The sequence below is a fragment of the Suncus etruscus genome, chromosome 4 (assembly GCF_024139225.1).
Source record: "Suncus etruscus isolate mSunEtr1 chromosome 4, mSunEtr1.pri.cur, whole genome shotgun sequence".
Lineage (NCBI taxonomy): Eukaryota > Metazoa > Chordata > Mammalia > Eulipotyphla > Soricidae > Suncus > Suncus etruscus.
The window spans coordinates 132,788,895-132,806,023 of NC_064851.1; the positions used below are offsets into that span (position 1 = coordinate 132,788,895).

The window sequence follows — 17,129 nt, forward strand, 5'->3', positions numbered from 1 at the left end:
CTGCAGTGAGACATTTTTGAAAACTGGTGTCCCCTTAAAAAATATACAAACATTTATCAGTGAAATTACAAAGTTCTAAATTCCAAAGAGTTGTGCCTAACAAAAGTTAGCTTATATTTATTTTTAGTAATTTGTATCAATCAATATGCACATTATAGAGCTTCACTGATGTTAACTAAACTTAACATAATATTATGGCATTAATGACATTAATAAAATCATATCCTAGCATAGGTCACTTATTGCTTCAAAAAGGTTGTGATCTTGAGGATATTGAAGATCCTGTCAGCCAATAAAGCCATTGAAAATATAAATTTTTTTTTGGCTAATACTCATGCTTAATTTTTCTTCACTTTAGTAGGAAGGAAAAAAACTGCTGATACATTTTCATTAGTCTTGTTACCACATGATCTTACACCTACACACACACACTCAGCAGATGCAGTAAACACTCACTGTGAGACACTACTACTATTCTGAAAGTCATATAACAATATAACCCACTGACGAAACTAGAATCTGAAACAACAAACAATATTCACAAATAGGTTCATCAGTATTATGTAACAAAGTAAATAGCAAGATTGTTCAGAAATATTGCTTGGAAAACAGTAGCCTGTCACAGTCACTTGAAATGAAGATCTCACATCACCTTTTATTCCTTAATTACTAAAGAAAAAATAAAACTAGACACAGGAAAGCGCCTCAGTTCTAAGTTAGACCATGCCTAGGTTCTCTTGAAAAAAAAAAAAAACAACAAAAAACAAACTACTATATTGTAGTAAATGAATGAAATGCAACAGATACCAGGAGTTAAATTACTGATTCTGTGTTTCTTAAATCCTCTGATATGCTGATATGAGTATCAGCATTTTTGTTCTTGTTGTTTTGTTTTTTTTTTTTTTTTTTTTTTGTTATTGTTGTTTTTGTTTTTTGGGTCACACTCAGTGGTGCTCAAGGGTTACTCCTGGCTCTGTGCTCAGAAATTGTTCCTGGCAGGCACAAGGGATCATATGGATTGCCGGGAGAATCACCATTTGTCCTGGATTGGCTTCGTGCAAGGCAAACGCCCTCCTGCTGCTGTGCTATCTCTCCAGCGCCTGTTTTTTGTTTGTTTGTTTTGTTTTTGGGCCACACCTGGCAATGCTCAGGGGTTACTGCTGGCTCAGAAATTGATCCTGGTAGGCTCAAGGGCCATATGGAATGCCGGGGATTGAACCCAGGTCTGTCCCAGGTTCGCCGTGTGCAAGGCAAATGCTCTACCACTGTACTGTGACTCCAGCTCATCAGCATATTTTCTACCAAGCTTTTCATTAGCAATTATTCTTTCATTTAAGTAATTTTTCAATTCACTAAACTACATAAAATTTCTAAAACATTTCAGGCAAGAGGTGATAGTTACGTTTTGACATTCTGTACTGAATATGCCACATTGTAAACCTGAAAGTTACTAAATAACAAGGAGGAGAGGACATAAAGAACAGTAATAAGAACTGTACCTGGGAAGGGGGGTGAGATGGCACAGAGGTGAGGGCATCTGTCCTGCATATGGATCTCTGGGGTTCAATCCCTGGCACCACATATGGTCCCTGAGCACTGGCAGATATGTCCCCCCCAAACAAAACAACAACAAAAAAAGAACATAGCTTAGACTAAACATGGGGAATAAAAACTGCTTTTTGATCTTACTATTAGATTACTCCATTAGAGTTATTTATTTCTAGCCTTGTTTATTTTCATTTTAGACCTTTGCTTAGTCTGATAAATGTCCTCAGGCACCTCCTATGTTGCAAATCTAGAACTGTACCCTCTGTGCCAAGCCTCATCCTTCTGTAAACTATTTTAGGGAGGGGGGGGTCACACGCGGCAGCGCTCAGGGGTTACTCCTGGCTCTATGCTCAGAAATTGCTTCTGGCAGGCTCGGGGGACCATATGGGATGCTGGTATTTGAACCACCATCCTTCTGCATGCAAGGCAAACATCTTACCTCCATGCTATCTCTCCAGGCCCTTCTGTAAACTTTTGCAAATAATTTTTATAATATGCCACAAACCGGTCACATTTTAATTTGCTACAAATAAGAAAGGAGTTGAGTCTAATCATTTCTCTTCTAGAAATTCACCCCAAAGACCATACCTTTTGCAGAAGTTTTCACTAAGTGGGCATGTGCTCTGGGCACTGCAGGCTTCAAAAACAAAGATGCTGAAGAGCCATTCTGAAAGACTGGTTTGGGAGGTTTTTCCTCAAACTTGATGAGAGCAGGATTGCCTGCTGGAAAAGAACAGAGAAATATACTTTATATTTATATATAAGTACAGTAGTAGTTTCTACAAACATCCTCCATGAGACAACAAGCCCTTACTAGGTACCTACACTGGGCATGGCCCCAGCATGTTGGAAAATATAAAACTTGGTCCTTAGGGATATACAAGGTCAACACTACAATCAAACACTCTGGCACAGTCCCCATTTATTAGTGCTTCTTGTCCAACTCAGCTTTCACCCCCAATAGCAGTTGTTATATGTGAATCCATGGTATGCAACATGTATGATCAGGGATGCAAGTAGGAAGAGTTGCCAGCTCCATGAGGACAAGGCTACTATGGGCAGCCAGGAGAGCAATACTTCTCAGCAGCCAGGAGGAGGAGACCTGGTTTTGCTTGGCCGACTGTAACATCTGGCCCAGAACAAAGGGCCCAAGCTTGAAGCTAGAACCTAAAAGGGAATCCAAGTTGTTAAAACATCTTTCTTTTTAAATAAAAAAAAAATTTGGGTGTGTGTGAAGGCTCACATAGCAGTGTTTGGGAAATACTCCTGGCTCTGTGCTTAGGTGTTAGGTGTTTTTTTCTCTTTTCTTTTCTTTTTCTTTTTTTTTGGGGGGGGGCACACCCAGTGATGTTCTGGCTCTGTGCTCAGAAATCACCCGTGGCTTGGGGGACCATATGGGACGCCGGGGACGGAACTGCGGTCAGTCTTTAGGTCAGTGGCGTGCAAAGCAAACACCCTACCGCTGCACGACTGCTCTAGCCCAGGTGCTTTTTTCTTGTTGTGCATGGGGATTGAACCCAGGCCTCTTGTATGCATTCAGTTCATCAAGCTGTCTCTCCAGTCCTAAAAATGCCTTTGAAATTACATATAAATTGGAGTTCAAGCAGCAGCTTAATGGGCTCAGAACATGCTTTGCATGCAGAGGCTCAGGTTAAGTCCCCAGCACTACACACTTTCCCAAGGTCACCAGAGCATTTATTTCCCAGCACAGAGCAGTGATAACCTCCAGTTAGGAGGCCCTAAATCCAAATAATTTGCATAGTAGACTATGTAATTACATCCCATACCATGAAAATCAGGTTAGCATCATTGTATCTCTAATAGTCCTTTTCCCAGCAGTTCTGAGGATGTAGCTCATGGGTAAACTATATATCTCACATGTGAAGGCCATGTTCCCCAACATATGTGTATGCACATACACACAAACACACACAAGTGGTTTCCACTGTCTAAGAGAACAGTGTTGATCACATTTTTCTTCTTTTTAAATTGTGACTTTTCTTTCTACAATCCCAGGTTTCCATAAATCTACTATAGCGACCTTAAGATGTGCACTTGCAGTCAGGACAGAAAAGGGGGCAGAGAAAGTAAACATGGCTTGTGTCCAGCATGCTGGATCTCAAATGAGTGCAGTTTTCAACATTATACTTTACCAAAAGTACATGAGTCACAAGAAGATACAACAGAATGTTCCCTGCCTTGGTATCATTAAGTTACTTCAGGGAAAACCCACCATTCCCAGTATTGTTACAGGAAGTGGAAATATATATGTTAAGAATTCTAAAGAAAGGTCAGGATGTGGGTACAAGTGGTAGAGCACACGCGCCTTGTATATGCCAGTACCTGGATTCCATCCCTGGCCCACTTAGAACATTACTACATGTTATGAACTTTTGGGACCATAAGCACCTCCAAAAGTAGCCCCCACAAGTAAGGAAAAACTTGAAAAGTGGTACCAGCATCCAAAGCTAGAACAGAAAATGACTGCAGTAATAAAGATTAAAGAAAGAAGCAATGTCCTCAAAACATCTAACTTATTACTTTCCCTTTTGTTCTCCACAACCAAGTGATCTTTGAAACAGACCTTATTCAGAAGACTAACTCCTCCAAAGAATTTTAATGGCTGTTTTGTTTTTTCTAAGTGATTATCACATTATATAACACCCAGGAGTATAAACACAGCACTTTGTTCTTTTATATTCTCAAGGGGATAAAAGTAGATCCACAAAATAATTGGAACGGTTTTCTCAGGAGCTAGGTTTTCTCTTCCCAGATGAGTTTACCTTCCTAGTGCAAACTACTCTCACCACACACAATCCCTGGGCTGGTCAGGTCTGCAGGTGCTACCTTCACTACCTGCTTCCTTCACTTCATTTCCCTTCCACCAATGCAAACTGACCTTTTGTCTTATTTGGGGGGGTCATACCTGGTGATGTTCAAGTGTTACTCCTGGTTCTGCTCTCAGAAATCACTGCTGTATGTACTCATGGGACTATATGAGATGCTGAGAATCAAACTCAGGTTGGCAGCATGCAAAGCAAATACTATTTTGTTATCCCGCTGGCCCCTAAACTACCTTTTAATTGCTTAATGTCTAACCAATCCTTTTTAACCAATCCTGAGCATTCAATTCTATTCCAATATTCAGCAGTTACAATTAAAAAGTTCCATTATTGTGGGGGCAGTAAAATACACTATCTTTAAACGTGTTGCTGACATAAGATTACTTAGGATTCTGTATAAGGTATGTATGTTGGTGGGGGTGTAGATGGTAGGACTGAGAGCCTCATCTTGCAAGGAAGAATTACATTCTCTGGATTGAGACTGGCAGTGTTTTAGTAATTGCAGATAGAACCAATTCTTTACTACCACCAGAGATAACAAAGAATACCAAGGAGGTCTGGTGGGCTGGGGCAATTAGTGAAGCCTGTGATTTCAAATACTTCCCAGTGTCTCTCTGTCTCTGAATGACATGGAAAACATGTGAAATATTTACTTTTCCCAACTACCATTAAGTTGTCTTCCGCTGTATTAAAGTGCCTGGTCCCGAACCTTTTCTCCCTAGCTCAGGATGGCATGGAAGTTGGCTATTGGGAAGCTTTGTGTCTTCTTCTGTTAATCTCTTTTATGTTGATGCTGTTAGATCAGCCAAAAGAGCCTAAAAGGTAGAGAGACAAGGTTTCTTCTCCCCTATAAGACAAAATCTCGATCCCTCCTGTTCTTCACCCTTTCCCTGCTGGCCATAACCAACAATTTTCAGTAATCATATCTGGATCTTTGCTCAGGGGTTATGCCAGGGGGTTCTTGGGAGAAGAAATGAAGTGTCAAGGTTTGAACCCTGGCCAGAACCCTATGCTAAACTTGGAACTATCTCCCCGGTCTTTATGTAGTATATATTTTTTTTATAAGTGTCACACCCAAATGAAGCTCGTAGATAACAGTGTGGAACTAGGGCTCCTTCCTCTGATACAGTGGGTCACCAGGAATGAGTGTACCAGTGCTGGATGTGGGGGTGGTGCTTGATTCAAGGGATCAAACTCAAGATCCTAAATGTTGGAGAGATGTGCTCTGCACCATCAGAACTATTTCCTAGCCCTTTTAACTTGAATTTTTAGAAGGATAAAGCATCTAATCTTATTTACACATACAGAAATCTGAAGTCAACTAGAATTTTTCAGTAGACTAAACTAGTCCAGTTCCTAACACAGTGCTTGTGAATGTTTCTCTCCAAAGTCTGTAAAGACATGCTGCTACTTCCCCTTAATCCCCTCTCTAGCAAGCCATCTGTTATTCTTCCTGTGGCCAGATGATGTTTTCAGTATTAGGTCAACATAAAGCCTTCCCTCCTACTGTTAATTTCCTGTGCTTCCTTCCAATGCCTTCTCCTTGCCCAGAAAATAGACTGTTTTTTTTTCTAAGTTTACAGGGAGAAAATGAAAAAAAGTATCAATATTGATACTGCCACAATAAAGTTCAATGCAACCTTTTAAAGGATAGACGGAGGGGCCACCTTTAGCGAAGGTGCTAGAGGTAAGGCGTCTGCCTTGCAAGCGCTAGCCTAGGACAAATTGCTGTTCGATCCCCCGGGATCCCATATGGTCCCCACAAACCAGGAGCGATTTTTGAGTGCCTAGCCAGGAGTAACCCCTGAATGTCAATCCATAAACAAAACAAAAAATAATAATAAAGGATAGATGGGGAAATAAGTTCATATTCTGAAAATATCAAAACTAGGATTTCAGAGTAAAATATTTAATTTTTTTCATTAAAAATGGACATTGAGGGGGCCAAAGCGGTGGCTCAATGAGTAAGGCATCTGCCTTGCCCGCACTAGCCTAGGACGGACTGCAGGTTGATCTCCCGGCATCCATATGGTCCCCCGAGCCTGCCAGGAGTGATTTCTGAGCTCAGAGCCAGGAGTAACCCCTGAGCGTCACTGGGTGTGGCCCAAAAACCAAGGAAAAAAAAAAAGCAAATGACACTATTACCTTTTCATTTTGGGGGCTTCTATCAAACAAGGGCTCCTGGGGGCTACTCCTGAAAAGTCTCAGTAACTGGGCTGAATGATTTAAAATTAGGAACTAAGGACATGCTGTTACCCAGGTCCCAGACTACCAGGAACAACCAGGTATAAATTCATGGACCATTTAATCCCTCAGGTAAAGCAAAGGAGTTTTATACTCAAGGTCTTACATGTATGCAACGTCCTGTACTATTTTCTCAGCTTGATGCAATACTTTAACCATGTATAATGGAAATATAAGGCTGAAGTCATATTCTGTGTAAAACACTATTCAGTTACATTCAGCAACAGCTCAGCAACCTCCATATCCAACCCCTATTATCTCAGCAGACCCACATCCACATCTCAGACACAGCTTGTTCACTAAACCTTAATGTGAATTCTGTGCACCCATCCTTTCTCTGCTATTGGTTATATCCTAAAGCATGTGGCTGAACATCACACCTCATATTTCATAAATACATACAGCCTATCAATGAGTGCAGACCTCCAGAGAAGAAAAATAGCAATACCCAGATTTCCACTGGGGCTAACTACAAAAACCCACCCTTAGCAAAGCAAGAATTGAGCAAACACAATGGGGGAAGCCATAAAGAAGTACCAAGCTCAGTGAGTGGAAATAACTCCGAAGGCTTTTCTACCAGTACTGACCAGAGTGACTTCAGTAGCACCATGTAGAAGAGTGTTGTTGAGCTCAAAGAAACAATGGCACAAACAGTCAGCAAAGCATGAGAAAGTAGGGCTGGAGCAATAGTACAGCGGGCACTAGCCTTGCACAGAGCCAACCAGGCTGGTAATTACTGAGTGAAGTCCAGTTAACTCTGAATATCATGGGGTGTGCCTGACCCTGCCCTCCCCCTCAAAAAAAAAAGTACAATAAAGTATAAGAGGGGGTCAGAGTAACCATACAGCAGGAAGGGTGCTTGCCTTGAATGTGGCTGACCAAGGTTCAATCTCTAGCATCTCATATGGTGCCCAGAGCACCACAGGAGTAATTCCTGATAGCAGAGCCAGGAATAGCTCAAGTGCTGTTGGTGGCCCCAAAACAAAAACAAACAAAAAGAACAAGAGCAGAAATAATAAACTACAATCAAGTGACAAAAATAAAGAGTATAGTAGTTGATATAAAAACCTCAATAGAGGGAGCCGGAGACATAGCATGGAGGTAAGGCATTTGCCTTGCATGCAGAAGAATGGTGGTTTGAATTCCGGCATCCCATATGGTCCCCCAAGCCTGTCAGAAATGATTTCTAAGCATAGAGCCAGGAGTAACCCCTGAGTGCTGCCAGGTATGACCCAAAAACCAAAAAGAAAAAAAAGGAAACGAAAAAGCAAACAAACCTCAATAGAAGATCTGAACAGGAGCTGAGGAAAAGATTAATAATCTTCAATATGATGTGAAGAAAATCTCTAGAAAACAGGAGAAGATGAGGGGAAGGTCTGATAAAAAATGAAGAGCCCCTCAGAGACTTATGGGGTGCCAGAGGAACAATATATGAACTACTCACATCCCTGAGAAAGAGGAAGTGAATTTGTTAATGAACCACAGCTAAAGAAATCAAAGATGCTATGATTTCTCTAGGGTGGGAGTGATAGTACATCAGGTAGGGCATGTGCCTTGCATGTAGTTGACCCAGATTCAATCCCTGGCATTATATACGGCCCCTCCAAGACTTTGGCGTCTGCCCTGAGCACCACCAGGAGTGGTGCCCTCAAACAAAACTAACAACAAGCAAGTGAACAAAAGTAATCTCTCAGAGGACTGCAGATACCCATATCCAAGAAACCCAAAGGGTCCCTGTGAAAATAAACCTAAACAGAAAATACTCCAAAGCACACCCAGAAAGAAAAAGGCTAAAGTCAGAATACCAAAAGCAACAAGATCAAGAAAAGAATTTATGTACAAAGGAACATCCATAAGATTCCCAGCAGACCTATCAAATGTGACTCCATGAGCTAGAAGAGAATGGCGGGATATAGTTGGGTTTGTTTTTGTTTTGTTTGTTTTGTACATAGGAGCTATTTAATTATGATTAAAAATTTCTTTTCCAGAACAGGGCTACCTGCTGGCCTCCATGCCCCAGCATGCCCCTCCCATCCCACCCACCCCCTGCAGTGCAGCCTGGAATCACCCCATTTCTTTTGCCTCCCTGGCCTGTATTCTGTACAACAGTCAGAATGTAGCTCAGTTTCTCTCCTTAGTACAATGTGTGTCCCACCTGTTGTTTGATGAATTTGAGGGCGCACTTGTCCTGGGAGATTTTGTCACTAAGAATATTCTATTAAACTATATTATCATTCAGATTTGAAGGAATGATACAGAACTCCATGGACAGGAAGTCGAGCGCAGGGTATAAAGCTCACCACAAAGAGCAGTGAGTGTAGTTGCAGTAGAGAAGGGTAGATGGAGAGACGGAGAGGGAGAGAGGGAGTGAGGGAGAGTGGGGGAGAGAGAGAGAGAGGGAGGGAGGAAAAATGAGAGAGAGAAAAAGAGAAAGAGAGAAAGCCTGCCTAGAGCAAGGCTGGGGTGAAGGGTGGAGGGTGAGGGGGAATTGATGAGGGAAAGGCAGGTACACTAGTAAAGGATGGTGTAACTTGTATGACCAAAACCCAACAATAAAGGATTTTTGTACCCACATGCTTAAATAAAAAATTAGTGACATACTAAAAAAAAAAAGTCAAGACATGGACAGGTAAGAGGGATAATTTAACAGTCAGACACTCATCCCAGCACCACATATGGTCCCCAGAAGCAATTCCTTATTATAAAACTAGGAGTTAGCCCTGTGGCACAAGTTGATGTGGCCCAAAATCCACAATAAAATAAAACACAAGACAAACTTCTCAGCACTTTGCCAGGATTGTGTCATTCATTCATGGTACTTATGATTGCCCTTACTACATCAAGAAAGGTCAGTTCAGTGATTACTTGCTAAGGATTTTATATATTTTTAATATTATTTTTTGTTTTGAATGTTTTACTATGTCTAGTTGTGATTATTTTTTATCTATAAAATTTTTATTAAGACATTTTACACACTATTGCATATACTTAAGCATTAACTATAATATTTTCAAATCATAAAGCCAACAGGATACACTTTCATACTTTTTATAGCCTATTCATATTTTCCTTTAAATTTTAAAAAGATTCTCATCTCCTCATGCTTACTAAATTATCTCTATGATTTACCTACTACATGTACATTTTAAAAATATTTTATAGTTAGTTATTTGTACTATTGATTTTTAAAAATTGTATACCTGTAACAAAGACATATTTTTAAAAAGTATGTAATTATCAATTTCTTATTGATTCAAAATTTTGTGGAACTTCAAGAATTTAGTTTTATTCCTTTTTTTGTGACTGGTGTCATCACCATTAAAAAAAAATAGGTCTCTCGGGGCCAGAGAGATAGCATGGAGGTAAGGCGTTTGCCTTTCATGCAGGAGGTCATTGGTTTGAATCCCAGCATCCCATATGGTCCCCTGAGCCTGCCAGGAACGATTTCTGATCATGAAGCCAGGAGTAACCCCTGAGCGCTGCCGGGTGTAACCCAAAAAACCAAAATAAATAAATAAATAAATAAATAAATAAATAAATAAATAAATAAATAAATAAAAGAAAATAAAAATAGCTTTAAAAAATAGATCTCTCAAGGGTGCTGGAGTAAAAATAGTGTGGGTAGGGCATTTCCCTTGCACATGGTCAACCTGGGCTCGATTCCAGCCCCAAACCAAAACAAACAAACAAATTTCTCTCATATATAAGTTTTGAAACACAATAAATAAAGGCATTTAAACAGGAGATTATGTCCATCAGACTGAATCGTGGGGCTATTGAAAGGGACCCTTAGCACAATGGTGGTGGGGGTGGGTGGGTGGGGGAAGCGGGATTCTGGAGATGGGTGTAGTAATGGAAGGATGCCCACATGAGAAATATAATTAACAGTATTTTAAATGATGATACCGCAATACAACTGGGGCGGGGGGAATCAGCAGCAATTAGGTCAGCTATTTTCAGATTCTGAAAAACTGAGGAGTTTAATTTCACACCTAATGTAACATCATCTGATCCTAAATATGTGTTTTTGTTTCTAAGTTTTCAATACAAAGAAAGACCTTCAGTTTCCAAAGCCCTCAGCCAAAAGATTTTTGATTACAACAGAAGTTCCCAAATGTATTTGCTCCTTTTTTCAGAAACCATTCTGTGATCCCCTGGAGTTCTACCAACAGAAAGTGTACCTCATTGACTCAAGACCCTACTTCTCCTCACCCACATTATTCCAGCATTCCCAGGGGAGCTAGATTGCCCTCTTTGGGAAATGCTTCATTAGAGCAAGAAACTACACTCTAGTCTTCAGTCCCAGCTCATACAGAGCAGGTGATAGGTCTTGGAAACTGTCTTGCCACTACTCTTCAAACTCAGGACCACTAGATTCAACACAATCATGATCATCAACTTCCTTCCATGCAAGGATTAAAATCCATATTCAAGGATAACATTTATGTTCCTGGGACTGGAAGGAGAGCTCAACATGCTCAGTGCATGTTTTGTATGCATGTGGCCAGGGTCTAATCTCTGACTCCACAGGTGTGCCCCAACAATATTACCCCAGCACAGAACTGGAAATAGCCCTGAGGACAACAGCTTGCAGCCCAGAAACAAACAAAAATTTGAGTCTGACTTGGGTACAGATACAATGACATTTATAATGTGTATTTATAGCATATGAAACATATTATAAATTTATGTACCTCAATTGCATACACTTCTCATGCCATGTCTCACTTTAATAATGGTGGGGGAAAAACTTCACAGTTACATCTACTTTCATGCCTGCCACTCTGATATTTTTGACTTTTCTAGGCACTCTGAGCTGGTCCAGTGCTTCTTCAGACAACCCAAGCTGAAGGATATACCTCAAATGAAGCAAGCTGCCTAGGAATTTTGCTTGCCCTTTCTTTCAGTTCCTAACATGGCAGGTTGTGGAGAGGTATCCTGGTAATACCCAAATTTACCCTTGTCCAGCCTTAAAATATCTAAATTATAAACTTTTGAGTGACCAAGTTTCCCAAATAGTAAGAGATACATGATGGCTTCAAGTTATGGAATGGAATCTGTGAACTCACAGCTCTGGTCCTCATATAGACATTAGTAAACTGAGCTGAATCTCTGTGTACAAAGAATGGATCTATCAGCTATAGAAACATACATGTTACATATTCTAAGACCTCCCCCCCCAAAAGGCTATGATCCTTAGTCCCATCCTCAAAGAGTGCTCCTGCTTATACCTCATAGTCACTGACACAAAATCCCACAAGTTATTGCTTAGGTTTCAGGAAATTCTTATGTACAGTTCTCAATTTTCCTTATTCTATTGATCAGCCCAATTATGCCAGAATTGCAGGATGCCATTTTCATGTTCTCAGAGCCAAAATATGGTTCAAGAGAAATAAAAATAAGCCAAGTTAAGGTGGGGGAGAGATTCTCAGAGAAACCTACAGAAAAAAATCTTTCCTATTAAAGAAGGTCTCATTGTTCCAGACTTTAACTTGCAAATGATTATTTTATATGATATTCTATCACCTAGCAAATATTTTTTGCCTTTGCTTTGTAATTATGCTTGCAAACAGAGAACTAACATTTGGTTTTGCTCCTGAATGGGGAGTGGGGTCTGTTTGCCACTCCCCACTGGGCCAGAGCAGCTGTCCACCTGGCTTGAAATCAAATCAACAAAAGACTAAGTTTTTGAATCCCAAAAGCAAAATTATTTAGTATTGTAATAAAAAGTATGTATTCTATTTGCCCTAGAAAAACATTAAAAAATAAAAACAAAGTGAATATTGGTTCAGGTAGTATTTTAATTAGTAGTTCAATTAAATATGTGCAAGCCTAAAACAGGGTTTGTAATAAAGAGTCAAAGAATATATTACTTTCCTTACACCCCCTTGTCCTCATACTTAAAATGCAAAAAGCACTATTTTAAGCACAAATTCTTACTATATTCCTGGAGGCAGTCTGAAAAAGTTTCAACTCTGATTCTTACTCTCTGATTAAAAAGAGACACAGATAAATTACACTAATCCTCCAATCAGCTGAATCTCTTAAACAATTCAAAATACCCTCCTATATTTAGAGGATTATCTTATTGTAGTTAAAAAAATTTTGTTGCTACAAAGATAGTGTATATATGTAGTATATTCCCCCATTCCCATTCCATTGGCAAGAATCCTAAGATAGACAGAATGATTCTATCTAGTTTGGCATCAGTTAGTAGAAAACTGGATGAATCAGTGTTAAATCTCCTTTTCTACATATCACACCAGTTCAGCAGTGGCTTATTATGAGAGCCTAAAAGAAAGCTCCAGTTCTTTGTTTAGATGCCTCTTGTTTAGTTTCCTACTCCCTTACAGATTACAAATAGCAGTGGTGTGCATCTTTTATTTCCCCTTACCATCTGTCTCCCCCAAATAATGTTCTCATGGTTAAATCGAAATGAAAGAGAACTTCCTGTTTACTAATGTGACAAAATTATATGCTTTTCAAAGACTTTCTCTTATTTTTGTTTGTTTTGAGGGACACACCCAACAGTGCTCAGAACTTTCACCTGACTTTATATTCAGGGCTGAGTCCTGGCTATGCTCAAGAATCACTCCTGGCTGTGCTTAGAGATCATTCCTGGCAGTACTCAGGGGACCATATGTGGTGCAGGGGGATGAAATCCTAGTTGGCCATGTGCAAGGAAAGTGCTTTACCTTGTACTATCTCTCCAGACACCAAGACTTCCTTTCATACTTATGATGAAATTGTAATGGTCCTCAAACCATTGATTATATTCAAGACCTCATTTACTTTTATCCAATGATCTTAAACTAGGGTTTATTTCTCTAAATCTAAAATAGCTTATAACCTTTAACCCTCATAAATGAGTACATCAGTATGGAAACTGTGAAGTGGTTTATGTCAATAGTCAAAAGAAAAATCAATGTCATGGTTGTACACTTTTATGCTTAAAAGAACCTGCTAGAGGTGTATTGTCTTGTGTATTTTAATTTGTACATCTTAAATTTGGTGATGTAATTTCCATACTAATAACCAGATAATTTTATAATAACACTGTGATTGCAGAAGTTCCTAACAGATGTCATCCATAGGATCACATCACAAAGAAAAGAGCAGACAAAGCAAAAAAACCTATTTTAAACAGGGTTCAAATGCTTAACCAATGTAAATTGAAATGTTCTTCAAATACTGATTTATTTATAGCATAACCCATTATTATCAGAAATAAGGGAATTGCAGCTCACACTGATTTTCTCATGTTTTAAGGTTATCTTTAAAATTACATACCTGTAATATGAGTATTATATATTATATGCTATTGTCATATAACGATAAATAAAGATGTAATGTTTTTATTTTACTTCTAGGAAAGAATCTTTTTTGGACTTGTAGCTATAATCTAAATTCACACAAAAAAAACACTTCTGTGTAATTTAAAATAAGATCAAACAGTCTCTCCTAACAAAAGCAATTTCATGTGTCAAGAATATCATTAATGTTAGTAAATTATTTTTAGTAAGAGTACCCAAAGACATAAATATTGATTCCATAGAGCATCACCCACAAGTTAAATATAAATATGCCCAAGAATCAGTATCATAAAATAGTACAAATTACAAAAAAATAGCCATCAAGAGATGCTAAATTCATTTATTAATTTTAATTAAGGCATGCTTACAAAAGAAAAAGAATCAAACCAGAAATCGTCGACCTACTTCTTTTCCCAGTAAACGTGGCTAACAAAGGAATTATACAAAGGCTGTAGGATCCCAGGACCAGCAGAGTCAATAAGGTAGCATCGTAGTGCTTCTCGGAACCAGCCGGCGGGGTGAGCGTAGAATTGATAAATATTTTTGAAGAAATATCCGTTTCTGTACAACTGCGAAATCCTCCTGGTATAGTCATTTAAAAGGATCAAAGCCAGCTTAAGCAGGGAAAACTGCAGCCATGTTCACACTCATAGCCCTCATGCTTTGCTCTTAGTGAATTAGAACAGAAAGGGGGCGGGAAGTCTGTAAGCTCCCAGGCACTATACACATACACAGCAGATTAAACCAGTTCACAAATCAATTGAAGAAAGAGACTCGGGAGTTGAATGCTTCATTTGCAACAGGGACACCTCGCCTCTAGACAGGCTCTGTGGGTAAATGGTAAACCTTTTGTTGAGAAACAAAAAGCAGACAAAGGCATTTCACATCCTCCTCAGGAGGGTCAGACCCAAACTGGAACGGTGGCCACATCAACATGGCTGTCAGTGAAAGAGGCCAGGGAGCCCGGCCACAATGGTGTCTGCTGCCAGCCACACACAGAAAATGTAATGTGAATGTAATGCTCAGAGATGACCTTATTTTTAAACACACACACACACACACACACACACACACACACACACACACACACACGAATGAGAATTCTGCTACATACACACACCCTCTGTTGTTCTCACTTCAAAAGTCAAAACAGGTACCAGATGAACAACTGTCCCTGCTTTCAAGTAGTAGATATCGGAAGTTCCAGGACTTGGCACTTACTATCATCACCTGAGAGCTGCAGTCTCTCTCAGAAATGTGCTCCTTAATTCAGCCATCATTTCAAGCACAGCTTCAGCATCCTACAAGTAGGCAGGACCAACAACCACCTCTCTGAGCCTTGATGATTTGCATTTCAAATCAGAATTACAACAGATGTAATCTATAAGAACACACACACACACACACACACACACACACACACACACACACACTCTGACCCTATAGAAGTGCTTCATACCCAGAATGGTTAAATAATAAACAGGGATCCACTATGCTCGACCAGAAAGAAGAAATCAATCCTTCATTTTTTATTGTTTTTTATTTTTGGGTCACACCTGGCAGTGCTCAGAGGTTACTCCTGGCTCTATGCTCAGAAATCGCTCCTGGCAGGCTCAGGGGACCATATGGGATGCTGGGATTTGAAGCACCGTTCTTCTGCATGCAAGTCAAAATGCTACCTCCATGCTATCTCTCCAACCCCAATCCTTCATTTTTTGCTTTTGGGTTACACCCACCAGTGCTCAGGGCTTACTCTTGGCAGGCCCAGGGAACCATATCTGATACCAGGAATTGAATCTGGGTTGGAGGCATGCAAGACCTTTCCCAGTATATCTCACTAGCCCCCAAATCAGTCCTTCTTAAAATGAAGAAACTTCCTCCCCAGAAACTTTCATCATGTTTTATTTGGTATTCCGGTTCCCCACATAAATAGCTTATTTCTCAACTCCCTTTTAGATAAAGACCATTTCTTTTAATCCTGTATCTCTTTCACCACCCATTATGGTGCAAGTTTATAGGCACTACATGTATATAGGTACTTAAATATAATTTAAATGAATAAATCCATGAATAATTTTATGAGGAAATGTAAAGAGGAAATAGTAAGATCAAATACAGTTTGTTTTGTTTTGTTTTCTTGGTTTTTGGGTCACAATTGGCAGTGCTCAGGGGTTACTCTTGACTCTATGCTCAGAAATCACCCCTGGCAGGCTCGGGGAACCATATGGGATGCTGGGATTTGAACCACTGTCCTTCTGCATGCAAGGCAAATGCCCTATCTCCCTGCTATCTCTCCAGCCACAAATACAGTTTATGAATGAAAAGGATAGTTCAACTAATTTGCTCATACAGAAGAGAATTTATATTAAAAATTGTATCAAAATCTTTTTTTGGGGGGGTTTTCAGGCCACACCCATCTGATGCTCAGGGGTTACTTCCTGGCTAAGCACTCAGAAATTGTCCCTGGCTTGGGGGGACCATATGGGACGCCAGGGGATCGAACCGTGGTCCTTCCTTGGCTAGCGCTTGCAAGGCACACCTTACCTCTAGCGCCATCTTGCCGGCCCCGAAAAATTGTATCAAAATCTTAAGTTTAAATTACATAGAAAAAGTTATAACATACTGACATATTATACCAAGTCCAGGAACCAAAGTACTCAATTATAAAAGTGGGCCAGAGAGACAGAACAAGAGTGAAGGCACTTGCCTTGCTTGTGGCCAACCTCGGTTCAATCCCTAGCACCACACTCTATTGCAGAGCAATGGCCTGAAACCAACCCTTGAGCATAGAGCTGGAGTAGTCTGAGCACCCGTGAATGTGGCCCAAAAATCAAAAATAAGAAAAAAAAGCAATGTTTGGAGGGAGGCTTTCAAGTAATTAAATATTTGTTAGCCAAGAAAATGGCTTAGTAGCTGCATGCAAAATCAGACAATTTTCATGCCGGAGGCCCAAGTTTGATTCTAAACAGCACGATCCCAAAAGTACCACTAAGTGTGGCCCCAGATCCAAAAGAAAAGAAAAACATCTACAAAATAGCTTTGTACAGAGTAAATGAAACATGTTATCTTTTTTCTAACTTTCAACTGGGTTCCAATTGCCCATTAGAGATTAGTTTTCTTAAATTGCTTTGTTTGAAACAATGCAAAATTCACAGTACTTTTCAAGGTTCACTTCATAATT

At 39.8% G+C, this 17,129-nt stretch overlaps 1 protein-coding gene across 1 annotated transcript in view; it reads right to left on the bottom strand.

The window, feature by feature from the left end:
* LOC126006829 (microtubule-associated tumor suppressor 1 homolog) overlaps window positions 1-14,589 on the bottom strand; it is a 97,045-nt gene extending 82,456 nt beyond the window's left edge. Inside the window, exons 1-2 of the mRNA XM_049772357.1 lie at window positions 14,354-14,589; window positions 2,137-2,271 (exon numbers count right to left, since the gene is read on the bottom strand). Coding sequence (XP_049628314.1) covers window positions 2,137-2,271; window positions 14,354-14,543 — 325 coding nt within the window. The 5' untranslated portion in view covers window positions 14,544-14,589. The remainder of the gene's footprint in view (window positions 1-2,136; window positions 2,272-14,353) is intronic.
* Between the last annotated feature and the right edge of the window lie 2,540 nt (window positions 14,590-17,129).